The sequence below is a fragment of the Mustela erminea genome, chromosome 5 (assembly GCF_009829155.1).
Source record: "Mustela erminea isolate mMusErm1 chromosome 5, mMusErm1.Pri, whole genome shotgun sequence".
Lineage (NCBI taxonomy): Eukaryota > Metazoa > Chordata > Mammalia > Carnivora > Mustelidae > Mustela > Mustela erminea.
Window position 1 is genome coordinate 33,474,119 of NC_045618.1, and position 14,893 is coordinate 33,489,011.

Here is a 14,893-nt window from a genome sequence, read left to right on the forward strand (position 1 = left end):
TGTTTATAACAGCAATGTCCACGATAGCCAAACTATGGAAAGAACCTAGATGTCCATCAACAGATGCATGGATAAAGAAGATGTGGTTTATATATATATATATAATGGAATACTATGCAGCCATCAAAAGAAATGAGCTCTTGCCATTTGCGACAGTGTGGATGGAACTAGAGGGTATTATGCTAAGCGAAATAAGTTAATCAGAAAAAGACAATTATTATATGATCTCTCTGATATGAGGAATTTGAGAGTCAGGGCAGGGGGTTTGGGGGGTAGGGAAGGAAGAAACAAAACAAGATGGGATCAGGAGGGAAACAAACCATAAGAGGCTTAATCTCACAAAACAAACTGGGGGTTGCTGGGGGTGGGGGAGTGTGGAGAAGGTAGTTAGGTAAAGTTAATATAAAATTTTAAAGATACTCTCTTGGCTTTCCCAAAAGCATAGTTTAAAAAGAACTAATGGGAAAATATTTTATGGTTTCTCTCCATTTTTCAGAAGCAGGAAGTTTCAAAAGTAGTACAAAGGAGAAAATTCATAGAGTCCTGTGTACCTTCTCTTTACTTAGCTTCCCTAAGTGACATCTCACATAGTAATGATAGTACATTATCAAAACCAGGAAATTTACATTGGCACATTAATATTAAGTAGACTACAGTTTTCACCATTTTTAGAAATCTGCAGGTGTGTTTGTATAATAGATTTTTGCAGTTGTATCCCCATGTATATTTGTGTAACTAATGCCACAATCAAGATGCAGAACTCTTTCATCATCACAAAAGTTCATTCATGATGCCTGTTTATATTTACCTGTGTCCCTGTGCTGTCCTGTAGCAACCACTACTGTGTTCGTCATTTTTCTAGTTTTATTATTTTGATAATGTTATATAAATATAATGTAGGATGAAACTGTTAGGGAGAAAAATCTTTTCTTATGTTCAGCAGCTGGGGGCCTGTGAATTAAACTTACAAAAGACATTAACAGGAGAAAAAGCATATAAATTTTATTAATATTTTGTGTGCATGAGTATTCAGAGAAAAGAAGTGAAACTCCAAAGTGGTCTAACATCTGGGGGCTTATATACCCTTTTCATAAAGGAAAGAGGGTTTGGGCTTTAAGGGATGGTAAAATGTGGGGAAGTAACTAGGGAATATGTGGGGGAACTGATGAAAGATGAGGGGTTTTTTTAGTAAGGTTTATGTAAGTAAACTCGTCTCAGTTCCTGCTCTCTTATCTCAGATGATTAAAAAGTTGCTCTCTGCTTCCTAATGGGGGAGAGGGGAACACTTTCACAAAGGGAAATTTATCTCCTGTTCTTAGGGGGTTAGGGGATTAGGGAGAGAACTGACTCTTCACGTATCTCTTGATTCTTCTTAGTTCCCTTATGTGAAAGTAGCATAATTTCTGGTGATGTGTCCTAATCTCCTTCATAACGTTGAGATTAGTTCTCTTCACTGAACATGGTGCTTAATTTGTTAGGTTATTAAATGTATCCATAGTTGGTTTCTTTTTATTTATGAGTAATCTACTTTCTTAGTATATTATTGAGGTGTAAGAGTTATTTATATATTCTAGATCTAGATCCCTTATCAGATACAGGACTTGAAAATATTTTCTTTTAGTCTGGGAATTGTCCTTTCACTTTTCTTCTTTCTTTTTTTTTAAAAATTTTATTTATTTATTTGACAGAGATCACAAGTAGGCAGAGAGGCAGGCAGAGAGGAGAGAGAGAGAGGAGGAGAAAGCAGGCTCTCTACTGAGCAGAGAGCCTGATGCAGGGCTCGATCCTCGGACCCTGGGATCATGACCCGAGCTCAAGACAAGGCTTTAACCCTCAGAGCCACCCAGGTGCCCCTGTCCTTTCACTTTTCTTATGGTGTTGCTTGAAGTGTAAAATTTTTAATTTTAAAGAAGTCTAACTTACTTATTTTTCTTTTTGTTACAGTTTTGTTATATTTAAGAAATCATTAGGCCAAATCACAAAGGTTTACTGCTTATGTTTTCATCTTCTAAGAGTTTTATAGCTTTAGTTTTAAATTTAGATCTGTGATTGATTTTGAGTTGATTTTGTATATGTTGAGAGAGGTCCAGCTTTCTTCTTTTGCATGTGGATATCCAGTCACCGCAGCACCATTTGTTGAAGATACTCCCTTTTCCTGTTAAATAATCCTGATGCCTTTATCAGAACTCAGTTGACCCTAAATAGAAGTTTCTGGATTCTCAACTTTATTCTATCCTTATGCCAGTACCATATTGTCTTAAGTACTGTAGCTTTTTAATAGATGTACAAATCAGGAACTATAATTCTTCTAGCTTTGTTCTTTTCAACATTGCTTTGGCTGTTCTGGGTTCTTTGCATTTCCGTATGCACTTAAGGATTATCTTGTTATTTTCTGCAAAAAGGCAGCTAGGGTTTTACTAGAGGTTGTGTTGAATCTTTAGATGAATTTGAAAAGTACTATCAGAATATCTTTTCACTTATTTGAGATTTTCTTTTAACAATATCTTAGTGTGCAAGTCTTACACTTCTTTTGTTAAATTTACTCCTAAGTATTACATTATTTTCATGCTGTTTTGTGGGATTTTTGCTTTTATAATCTATTGTTCATTCCCAAAATATAGAAATATAATTGAATTTTTAAACCTTGCTTAGGTTCATCTATTAGTTTTGATAGTTGTTTAGTGGATTCCTTCAAGTATTCCATATGTGTAAGATCATGTCATATGTGAATAAATATAAATTTACTACTTTTTTTCCAATTTGAATATCTTTTTTTTATTTCTTACTTACTGTCCTGATTCGAAATTTCAGTAGTGTTACTGGCTATTTACCCTAAAGATACAGATGTAGTGAAAAGAAGGGCCATATGTGCTCCAGTGTTCATTGCAGCAATGGCCACAATCGCCAAATTGTGGAAAGAGCCAAGATGCCCTTCAACCGATGAATGGATAAAGAAGATATGGTCCATATATACAATGGAGTATTATGCCTCCATCAGAAAGGATGGATACCCAACTTTTGTATCAACATGGACAGGACCGGAGGAGATTATGCTGAGTGAAAAAGTCAAGCAGATAAAGTCAACTATCATATGGTTTCACTTACTTGTGGAGCATAAGGAATAACATGAAGGACATTAGGAGAAGGAAAGGAAAAGTGAATTGGGGGAAATTGGAGGGGAAGACGAAGCATGAGAGACTGTGGACTCTGAGAAACAAACTTAGGGTTTTGGAGGGGTGAGGGGTGGGAGGATGGGTGAGCCTTGTGGTAGATATTAAGGAGGGCACGTATTGCATGGAGCACTGGGTATGGTGATAAACAATGAATTTTGGGACACTGAAAAAAATAAAAGAAAATTAAAAAAAAAAAAGAAATTCCAGTAGTGTTGAATAAGAGTGGCCAGCGGTCACGTCCTTATCTTATTCCTAATATTAGTGGGAAATCTTGCAGGTTTCTTTTATTTTTTTTATCATTAAGCATAATGTTCTTCTTTTTTTTTTTTTAAAGATGCCCTTTTTCTGATTCTTGAGCCTTTGTTTGTGACATCTGTTCTCTATACTTAAGTATCAGAGTTTTATAGGATCTGTCTAGAAACTCTTTTATTGGGTCTTGAGTCTACATCATCTATTTTATTATGACTTTTCATCTTGTTTTGTTTTGATTTATAAGAAATAATCTCTCCTACTTCATCTCTAAATCTGTTATTAGTGAAAAATTTTGAAGTCATCCTTAATTTCTGCTTTCTCATACATTCCCCATTTGGTCCATCAGCAAGTTAAATTGGCTGTACTGTAAAATGATATCCAGAATCTCACTGTTTTTGTTTTGTTTTGTTTTTGTAAAGATTTTATTTACTTTTGTATTTGAGAGAGAGAATGAAGGAGAGAGCATGAGAGGGGGAAGGTCAGAGGGAGAAGCAGACTCGCTGCTGAGCAGAAAGCCTGATATGGGACTTGATCCCTGGCCCTGGGATCATGACCTGAGCCAAAGGCAGTCACTTAACCAACTGAGCCACCCAGGTGCCCCAATCTCACAGTTGCAAATTCCTTCCACCGCTATTGCTGTGGTATGGATTACTGTAATAGCCTCCTAAAATACTCTCCCTACTTTTGTCCTTGGCCCCTCAAACAGTATTCAGTATAGCAACCAGATCAATATTTTAATAAAATGAATACATAAATATGTATAATATAAAATATATTTTAATATAAAAAAGCTGAATCAGGGGCACCTGGGTGGCTCAGTGGATTAAGCCTCTGCCTTCAGCTCAGGTCATGATCTCAGGGTCCTGAGATGTAGCACCACATCAGGCTCTCTGCTCAGCGGGTGGCCTACTTCCCCCTTCCCCTCTGCCTGCCTTTCTGCCTACTTGTGATCTCTCTCTCTCTGTCAAATAAATAAAATCTTTTAAAACATGCTGAATCATGTTAGTGTTTTCCTGAAAGTTCTTTGTCATTCTTTCTCATTCCCATTAAAAGCCAAAAATTCTGGGGTACCTGGGTTGCCCAGTGGTTTAGGCGTCTGACTTTGGCTTGGGTCATGATCCGGGAGTCCTGGGGTGGAGCCCTGTGTCAGGTGTGTTGGCACCTTGCTCAGTAGGGAGCCTGCTCCTCCTCTCCTTTTCTCCCCCCTACTCCCAGCTGCTCATGCTCGCTCTCTCTCAAATAAATAAATAAAATCTTAAAAAAAAAAAAAAAGACCAAAAAGTCTATAATTTCCTAGAGGGTGTATCTAAGTAACATGACTTCCTCCTCTGTCTCTGACTTGGTCTACCATTTTTCCTCTGTTTATCCCACTCTAGCCTTCCTGATTTATTATTTATTTGTCAGAGAGAAAGAACAGCAGGCAGAGCAAGAAGCAGACTCCCTGCTGAGTAGGGAGCCTGATGTGGGACTCCATCCCAGGACTCCAGGATCACGACCTGAGCTGAAAAGCAGACACTTGACTGATTGAGCCACCCAGGCATCCCAACTGATTTATTTAATCTATCTCATTCATCAACAAGATTCCTGTCTTTGTGTGTTTGCTCTTCTCTCTGAATAGAGTGCTCTTTTTCCAGATAACTGCTTGATTTGCTTTTTTATCTCCTTCACATCTCTGTTTAAATGGAGTGTTACTCATAGTGCCTCTCCTGACTTCCCTATTAAAGTCTAGCATCCTGGCATTATTCTTTTTCTATGTTTAAAATTGCTCCTTAGCACCTATTATTCGACATACAATTATTTCTTATGTGTTTGTTGTTTTTTTTCTTCTATTTGAATTTAAGTAATTTGAAGATGCTAGAAAAAAATTGGTACTAGTTGGTGCTCAATAAATATTTTTGAATGAGGGGATATATTTTGAATTTTCATTGGTGTTACATTTTTAATTTTTTGGAGATTTTCATTTCTCTGTTTTCTCAATTTTTAAATTTTTCATAGTATCTTTATAGATGCAATATTTTTTTCTTCTCTAGAAATATTACTGATAGCTTCTTATTTTTTAAAGATTTTATTTATTTATTTGACAGAGATCACAAGTAGGCAGAGAGGCAGGCAGAGAGAGAGAGGGAAGCAGGCTCCGCACTGAGCGGAGAGCCGGATGCGGGGCTCGATCCCAGGACCCTGGGATCATGACCCGAGCCGAAGGCAGAGGCCTTAACCCACCCAGGCGCCCCTTACTGACACCTTTAAAAAATCTTTTTATACTTTAAGTTGTTTATGTCATGATTGTTTTTGTCTCTGTTTCATGATAGGGGCTTTCCTCTGATGTCTAGTGAACCGTGGTCAACTGTTCATATTCATACAGAAACACTAAAAAGCTAATTGGAATCTGATTAATTGGGTGTCTAATGTCTAATGTTTGGAACATAGCAGTATATCTTTGGGTCTTCCTCTTAGATTGGTCAGATTCCACACAAAAGTTTATTTTAATTTTCTTGTTGGAGCATATAGTCCCAGCTGCCAGCATTCTGGAGCCAGTAGGGTAATAGGACTGGCAATCTATTTTCAGTATTTTCTTTTTTTAAAGATTTTATTTATTTATTTGTCAGAGAGAGAAACAGAAACAGAGCACAAGCAGGGGGAGCAGCAGAAAGAGGCAGAAGCAGACTCCCCACTGAGCAGGGAGCCTGATGTGGGACTCGATCCCAGGACCCTGGGATTCTTAAGGCAGACACTTAACCAACTAAGCCACCCAGGAGTCCCTATCTTCAGTATTTTCTTTGACTTTTGTAAAGTATAATTATCCCCAGTTGTGCCTGGTGCTGTCTAGCCCTTGGACTTTCTCTTTCATCCTCTTGCTTAGATAAAGGAGGAATGATTATCAGGCTGCATGGGGTTCTAACTGCTTTTAAACTGACTTTCAACAAGTGCTCTTATTCTTAACTCACATTTCCACCACTTCCACAGGTAGCTGGTGCCAGCAGCCCTGGAGTCTGGGAGTTTTGTAAATATGGGTGCTTCTCAGTCTTCTTCCACAGCCAGTTTAAGATTGCTTTCTATAGGAACCTCTGGGTGGCTCAGTTGGTGAAGGGTCTGCCTTCCTCTCAGGTCATGATCCCGTGGTGTTCGGATTGAGTCCTAAATTGGGCTCCTTGCTTGGTGGGAAGCCTGCTTCTTCCTCTACTTGGGCTCTCTCTCTGACAAAATCTTTAAAAAAAAAAAAAAAAAAAAAGATTGTTTTCTGTATTCATTTGCTTTCCATATTTCAAAACTGTGTTACTGTTGTCCCTTATTATATATTTTTTTATTATTAGGTATTTATTCCCTTAAAAATTATTTTATTAAATGTTCAGAGGTTTCTGGAGGAATCCACATATGTGGCCAATTTGTTATTTTACCTGGAAACCCCCTATTAATTCTTCATATTTTAATCACTGATAATTTTATCTGTTTTGTTCACTCCTCTTTCTCCAGCAGCTAGAATAGTACTTAGCCCAAAGAAGATGCTTAGTAACCTTGGTAGATACTAATGAGTGAGTGTGTGACCTTCCAGAAAGAAATTAAATATTCTATAGAATGGAGCAACCTATTAGGATTGTAGATTCCTTCAGTAGTTTTTGGAAGTTCTAAAATCTAACAAAGACAAAAAACATCACATTATGTATAATACCTTATATTACTTACTTATTGTAAATAATTTAATAGATTCAAAGATATTAGCTGTATTATATGCTCATCTACATATACATTTGTATTAGAATGTACCAGAATCCATAGAAAAGGTTAGTTCAAATTGATTGGTAATCTCTGTTGTAATATAATTTTATGCTGGTTTAGCTTTTTCCTAAATTTTGTCTTTAGTTGTTTAAAGTTTCAGGTTTTACTTATTTAAGCAATTTGGAGAATGTTAGATATGTCTCAGTTAACTAAAGCAAATTGTACTTATTTGATTTTTACAGAGATACATTTGATATTGCATGGAATGGCAGAACTGGGATTCGTCAGAGCAGACTATCGAGTAGCACCTCTTTGCTTGATAAAGATGGGATATTTGCTAATTCAGCTAGCAGCAAACTCTTGGAGAGAGCCCATGGAATTCTCATGTTAGTATTGATCAGAAATGTGGATTGCTTTTTATGATTAGTTTATAATTTCTGGCTGAAAAATAAGAGGGATAATGGTGAATCATTTTCATGAGTAGAATTTTGAGCAAAACAAATGAACCAAAAGTTGTATTTAAAGCCATGAATTTCATGCATTAAGAAGCTGGTGGGTGGTTTGTTTGTTTACATCTGACTAGGAGAATCATGGTTGGATATACTCATGGAGATGATTATTATTCTTTGACAGACCCTACCTCCAAATAGAGAAAAAAACTTTTAGCTCCTTTTAGGATTCCCAGTCTTGAACCACAAATGTCCCTTAGATAATCCTAAGAAACTGGGCAGTAAAATCCTGTATAAAGTGGTGACTGGGCCTTCCAGAATGTTAGGTACAATAGCCTTGTTTCTATTATGATGACTTGAATGTCAGATTTAGGGCACCATCTCAAAAAAAATTGGCTTTGACTTTTTGTAACTTAGAAGAAGCACTTTGTGAGATGTTTATATAAAATTCAAGAGCCTGTCTTTCTACCAAACAATAAACTAGAAAGAACCATGAAAAAAAAATGGTGACTGGGAGCATGTATAGTGATACATTACCTTTATCCAGCCTGCCATTCCTCATTACCTGAGTATAAGATTGGTTTGAAGACATAAATATAACTATGCAGGGTGGACCAGTAAAAAGTTATTAGCTCCCTGTATCCACATATTTCAGACAATATTTTTGGGCCACTAGCTAGATAGATGTATGACTAAATTGGATTCTTTAATCCCTAAGTCAATGCTTATCAGTGCTATCAGTTTAAGTCTTGCTATACTACAGACCTGTAAATTAACTCATTTAATCCTCAAAACAATTTTAAGAGGTTGGTGGTATTATCATCCTCATTTTACATTATTACATTCTACATTATTTTCCATTATCACATTGATGAAACTGAGACTTAGAGAAGTTAAAAATTCTACCCAAGTGGGATTTAGATTTAGGTAGAGTTTAGATTCAAGCTCAGGCCTTTCTGACTCCCCAGTTCATGTTCGTAAGCCTTGGGCATTATTTCTTTTCTTTTCTTTATCTGTTAAAAAAAAATCTTGATGTAAATATAATATTGAATTATAAAGAAGGAAAAAAGAGAATTTTCAGTTTTTTAAAAAGATTTTATTTATTTGTTAGAGAGAGATTGCACAAGCAGTGGGAGTGGCAGGCAGAGAGAGAAGCAGATTCTCTGCTGAGCAGGGAGCCCGATGTGGGCCTGATCCCAGCACCTTGGAATCATGACCTGAGCCAAAGGCAGACACTTAACCAGCTGAGCCACTGAGGTGTCCCAAGAATTTTTGATTTCTAAAAGGGGAAAGTCATAAGTTTTTTTTTTTTAAAAAAGTAAATTATAAAAATCCATGAAATTAGGCATCTATTTAAAGTCTTAAAATGGGGGCGCCTGGGTGGCTCAGTGGGTTAAAACCTCTGCCTTCAGCTCCTGTCATGATCCCAGGGTCCTGGGATCGAGCCCCACATCGGGCTCTCTGCTCAGCAGGGAGCCTGCTTCCCCGTCCCCCTCTACCTGCCTCTCTGCCTACTTGTGATCTCTGTCTGTCAAATAAATAAATAATATATATATTCTTCAAAAAATAAAGTCTTAAAATGACAGAAACAAAGTCTCTATAGATATAAGAAAATGGAACTTTATTAATGTCCAAAAGAAGACAGAATTTTAGTTTTGAATGTACAACATTACATTACTGATTATCAGGCTTAAATCTGTTTATACCAGTATCACAGAGCAGGCATTTCTTTTCTTGTTCTCTTTTCCTTGCTTATTTTTCATTACCAAAGGTGCTGCTTAGTTGAATCAGTCAGTGTGTTCATATAAAGGACCTATATCTTGGAAATGGATATATAATATATTATTTTAGTAGAGACTGGAAATTATTCATGTGTACAGTCATTTTTTCTAATAGTTTCTTATTTTTCAAATGTAATGATTTATCTGTATAGGAGAAACAAAAATTTCAAGTCCAAGCCTGGCCTTCCAAAGGTGAGTATTATGAAAAACTTTTTTCTCTTTGTGCCTATTTAATTTTTTATTCCTCATGCAAACAGTCTTTATAAATAATCAAATATAAGCAATACCTTATTTGTACCCAAGATAGGGATTAATTTTGTGTAATTAGTTAGATTCATTTTAGAAATAACACTGGCTGTTAGGGAATGGCTAGGTTTAGTGGTTCAGGTAAATATTTGTGATATATCTCATATTCTAGTGTTTGAAAGCATCTGAATTATAAATATTAATTTTTGTTGAGTAATTGTACCTTTACACCTTTTCTTGTATCCTTAAGCCAGGTTAAGGTCAAATTTTGAATTTTACCTGATTTTAAATAATTTCTAATTAGTACTTATCTAACTTACTATCATTTAGCACTAGTCAGCCAAGTTTTTCTGTAAAGGTCCAGATAAGCTCACAGAACTCTAGTCTTTGTTAACTACTTAACTGTGCTATTGTAGCACAAATGCAGCTATAGACAATATGTAACTGAGTAAATGTGACTATATTCCAGTAAATCTTTATTTTTGGTCATTGAAATTTGAATTTCACATAATTTATCACATGTCATTAAATATTACTTTAGTGGTTTTTTTCAACCATATAAAAACAGTGGGTAAGATTTGGCCCATGGTTTTAATTTTCCTACCATGAGCTACATAGTAGATTTTTAGATGGCATTCCGAAAGTATTGAGTTTACTAAAGGAAGAAAAATCTGTTTCTTTCTCTTGTACCATCCCAAAGAAGGAAATCTGTCACTTGTCACCTTTTTTGATGAATTCCAAAATTTAAAAACAAAACTGAGAAAGAACTGTTTATTCTCACGATTCTCTAGTTTAAAAAACAAACAAAAAAATATGAGATTATTATTTATTCTACTTAAAGCCTCTTAGGTTTCCAAAGAAATATAATGCACTGCTTATGTGGTTTCTGGTAGTGGTAGATATTTTTTTTTTAATTTTTATTTATTTATTTGAGAGAGAGAATGAAAGAGAGAGAGCATGAGAGGGGGGAGGGTCAGAGGGAAGAATCAGTAGCCTAATGCAGGACTCGATCCCAGGACCCGGGACCGTGACCTGAGCTGAAGGCAGATGCTCAACCAACTGAGCCACCCAGGTGCCCAGCAGATACTGTTTTAAACCATGAAGCACAAAGAAAGTTTATGTTACGTGGTTTGTAATTATACTCTTGTCATGAAAAGATTTTATGTAAAGAAAAAGGATGCCGCTTTATCATCATTTGTGTCTCTTTTTCCTTCACTGTCTCTTTAGTCTTTTGTTTTTGTTTCAAGTTTTTATTTAAATTCTAGTTAGTTAACATGCAGTGTAATACTGTTTTCAGGGGTAGAAATTAGGGGTTCATCACTTACATAGAACACCCCACGCTCATCACAAGTGCCCTCCTTAATACCTATCCTCCACTCACCTCCCTCCATCAATCCTCATTTTATTCTCTATAGTTAATAGTCTCTTATGGTTTGCCTCCCCCCTCCTTTTTCTTCTTCCCTACACCGTTTTGTTTCTTAAATTACACATGAGTGAAATTGTATGGTATTTGTCTTTCTCTGACTTATTTCATTCTAGCTCTATCCATGTTGTTGCATATGGCAAGATTTCATTCTTTTTGATGGCTGAGTAATATCATTATGTGTGTGTGTATATACACACACACACTATATATATATATATGTGTGTGTGTGTGTGTATATATATATATATATATATATATATATATATATATCGCATTTTTTTTAATCCATTCATCAGTTGGTGGACATTTGGGCTCTTTCCAAAATTGGCCTTTTAGTATTTTGAATGCCACTGGGTCTAGCTATTTCTACCATTCTTTGTACTCTCCTCAAATGAATAACTTCTCTTTAAACTTCATATGGTTTAAAAATATTCATGTTGGCTACACCTGAAATAAAAAATTCTATTCAGTTATCAGTCACAGGAATCTCTTCTATTTCTCTATTTATTTTTATTGACATATAATTTATATACAGTGTTGTACTAGTTTCAGGTTTACAACATGTTGATTCATTGATTCTCTTCGTTACTCAGTGCTCACCACCTGTCACCAACAACGTTATTATAACGTTACTGACTATATTCCCTATGCTGTACTTTTCATCTTTGTCACTTTTTTATTTTATAACTAGAAGTTTGTATTTCTTAATCCCCTCTATTTCACCCCTTCCCTCTGGAAACACTTACTTTTTTTCTGTATGAGTCTGTTCATTCATTTTGTTTTCTGGATTTCACATATAAGTGAAATCATATGGTATTTGTCTTTCTCTGTCTTACTTCACTTAGCATAATACCCTCTTGATCTATCCATGTTGTCACAGATGCCTAGATCTCATTCTTTTTTATGGCTGAGTAATAGCCCTATTGTGTATATGTGTGTGTTTGAATACATACACCTTACCTCTTCTTCATCCATTCATTTGTTGATTGACTGTTGAATTGCTTCCATATCTTGGCTGTTGTAAATAATGTTGCAATAAACGTAGGGGTGTGTATATGTCTGAATTAGTGTTTTCGTTTTCTTTGGGTAAATACTGAGTAGTGGAATTACTGAATCGTACGGTATTTCTATTTTTAATTTTTTGAGGAACCTGCATACTATTTTTCATAGTGCCTGTACCAATTTAGGGTCCACCAATAGTGCATGAGGGTTTCCTTTTCTCCACATACTCACTAACACTTGTTATTTCTTATCTTTCTGATGCTAGCTATTCTGATAGGTATAAGGTGCTATCTCACTGTGGTTTTGATTTGTATTTCCTTGATAATGAGTGATTTTGAGCATTTCTTCCTGTGTCTATTGACCATCTATAGGTCTTCTTTGGAAAATATCTCTTTGGTTCTCTGCCCATTTCTTATTTGCTTCATTTTTATTAACCCCTTATTGGTTATATAATTTGCAGATACCTTCTCCCATTTATTTTGTTGCCTTTTCATTTGGTTGATGGTTTCCTTTACCGTGCAAAGGCTTTTTATTTTGATGTAGTTCTAGTATTTATTTTTGCTTTTGTTTCCCTTACCTAAGGAGACATATCTAGAAAAATGTTGCTAAGGCTGATGTTCAAAGGGATTACTGCTTATGTTTTTTTCTAGGGTTTTTATGGTTTCGGGTCTCACATTTAGATCTTTAATCCAAATTTGAGTATCATACTTTTGAGTATGGTATGAGAAAGTGGTCCAGTTTCATTCTTTTGCATGTAGCTGTTCAATTTTCCCAATACCTTTTATTGAAGAGGTCTTTGTATATTCTTGTCTTCTTTGTCACAGATTGATCATGTAAGCATAGGTTTATTTCTGGGCTCTGTATTCTGTTCCGTTGACTTTATGTCTGTTTTGGTGCCAGTACCATAGTTTCGATTAATATAGCTTGGTAGTATATCTTGAAATCTGGGATTTTGATACCTCTAGTTTTGTTCTTCATTTTTCAAGTTGCTTTGGCTCTTCAGGGCCTTTTGTGGTTCCTTACCAATTGTAAGATTATTTTTCTACTTATGTGAAAAATGCTTTTGGTATTTTGATAGGGATTGCATTGAATCTATAGATTGCTTTGGGTAGTATGGGCATTCTAACAAATATTAACTCTTCCAATCCTTGAGCATGGAATATGTTTCCATTTATTTGTCATCTTTAGTTTCTTTCATCAGTGTATTTTAGTTTTCATAGTACAGGTCTTTAACCTTCTTGATTAAGTTTATTCAAAGGTATTTTAATCTATTTGGTGCAATTGCAAATGGAACTGTTTTCTTAATTTCTCTTTCTGCTATTCATTATTAGTGTATAGAAACAACAGATTTTTGATATTAATTTTGTATTCTGTAACCACTGCATTCATTTATTATTTCTAATAGTTTTGTGTCAGCCTTTAGAGTTTTTTATGTATAATATTATGTCATTTGCTAACAGTATCAGTTTAACTTCCTCTTGACCAACATGGCTGCCTCTTATATTTTTGTTTTTGTTGTCTGATTGCTGGGGCTAGGACTTCAGTACTATGTTGAATAAAAATGACAAGAGGAAAGCAGTGGATATCCTTGTCTTGTTCCTGATTATATGGTATTTTGTCAGAGTAGTTGCAAATATTTTTCCATGTCAGTAAATTCAGGTAACAGTATATTTATGAACTGTGTAGTCTTTAGTTGTGTGGCTAAAGAAGACTTTATGAAAATAATTCTATATAATTGTATATCTCTTGTTTTTCACTGTTTTTTGAAGTACATTGTCAGAAATAACTTTCAGATCTTCTTTGATAATCTCCTTAAATACCTATAAGTGAAATTGTTTATTGGGAAAGTTATACTGATTTATATTCCTAAGAACAGTGCATAATTATGTTTATTTGTTCACAATCTCGCAAATACTAGATTTTGTTAGTCTTTGTTATGTTGCCAATCTGATATGCAGAAATTCTATTCTTTTTTTTTTTTTTTTTTTTAAGAAAATCTGTTTTTTTTTTTAAAGGTTTTATTTATTTGAACGTGAGAAAGCAAGAATAAGCTGGGGTGAGGGGTAGGGAGAGAGGGAGAAGCACAGGTTCTCCACAGAGCAGGGAGCCCCAATGGCAGGCCTTGATCTCTCTGAGATCAGAATCTGAGCTGAAAGCAGATATTTAACCAACTGAGCCACCCAGGTGCCCCAGAAACTCTCTTCAAAAGAAATGTTCTTTTCTTTGATTATAAGTCAGGTTGAATGACTGTCATTATGTTATTTGTCATTTGTGCTTTATTTGAGAATCAGCTGTTTCAGGTCTTTTGTTCATTTATAATTGTGGGATGAGTTCTTAAAGGAATTTTTATAGTTCTTCTGTATTGATAATAAGTATTTGTCATTGTTGGAAAAATTTTATTTAGTTGCATTTGTTAAAATATGTATTATACTTGTTGCCACTTGAAGATTTATATTTTTAAGTGTTTATATTGTCAGAATTAATATTTTTTAGACTTAAATTTGTCATGTTTTTAACTCAGTTCTGTGCTTCTCATACAATAAAATTTTTAGTACTTTTTGAATAACCTTATATAGTTGTACATACGTACAGATACATTCTTTCCATGGCCAGACTCACTGCCATAAATATAGTATGATTTTAAAAATTGTGAATGGCTACAAAAGCTCTCAAATACTTCATTAATGTCCTATTTTATATTCTTTTTTTTTTTAAGATTTTATTTATTTATCAGAGAGAGAGAGGGGGAGAGAGCGAGCACAGGCAGACAGAATGGCAGGCAGAGGCAGAGGGAGAAGCAGGCTCCCTGCCGAGCAAGGAGCCCGATGTGGGACTCGATCCCAGGACGCT

General features: G+C 35.2%; 1 protein-coding gene across 10 annotated transcripts in view; it reads left to right on the plus strand.

The window, feature by feature from the left end:
* The window catches only part of MYO9A (myosin IXA), a 280,827-nt gene that overhangs the window by 150,027 nt on the left and 115,907 nt on the right, over positions 1-14,893 (plus strand). For all 10 annotated transcript variants that reach the window (XM_032342543.1, XM_032342540.1, XM_032342545.1 and 7 more), the window contains 2 exons: positions 7,382-7,525; positions 9,522-9,561. In XM_032342543.1, coding sequence (XP_032198434.1) covers positions 7,382-7,525; positions 9,522-9,561 — 184 coding nt within the window. The remainder of the gene's footprint in view (positions 1-7,381; positions 7,526-9,521; positions 9,562-14,893) is intronic.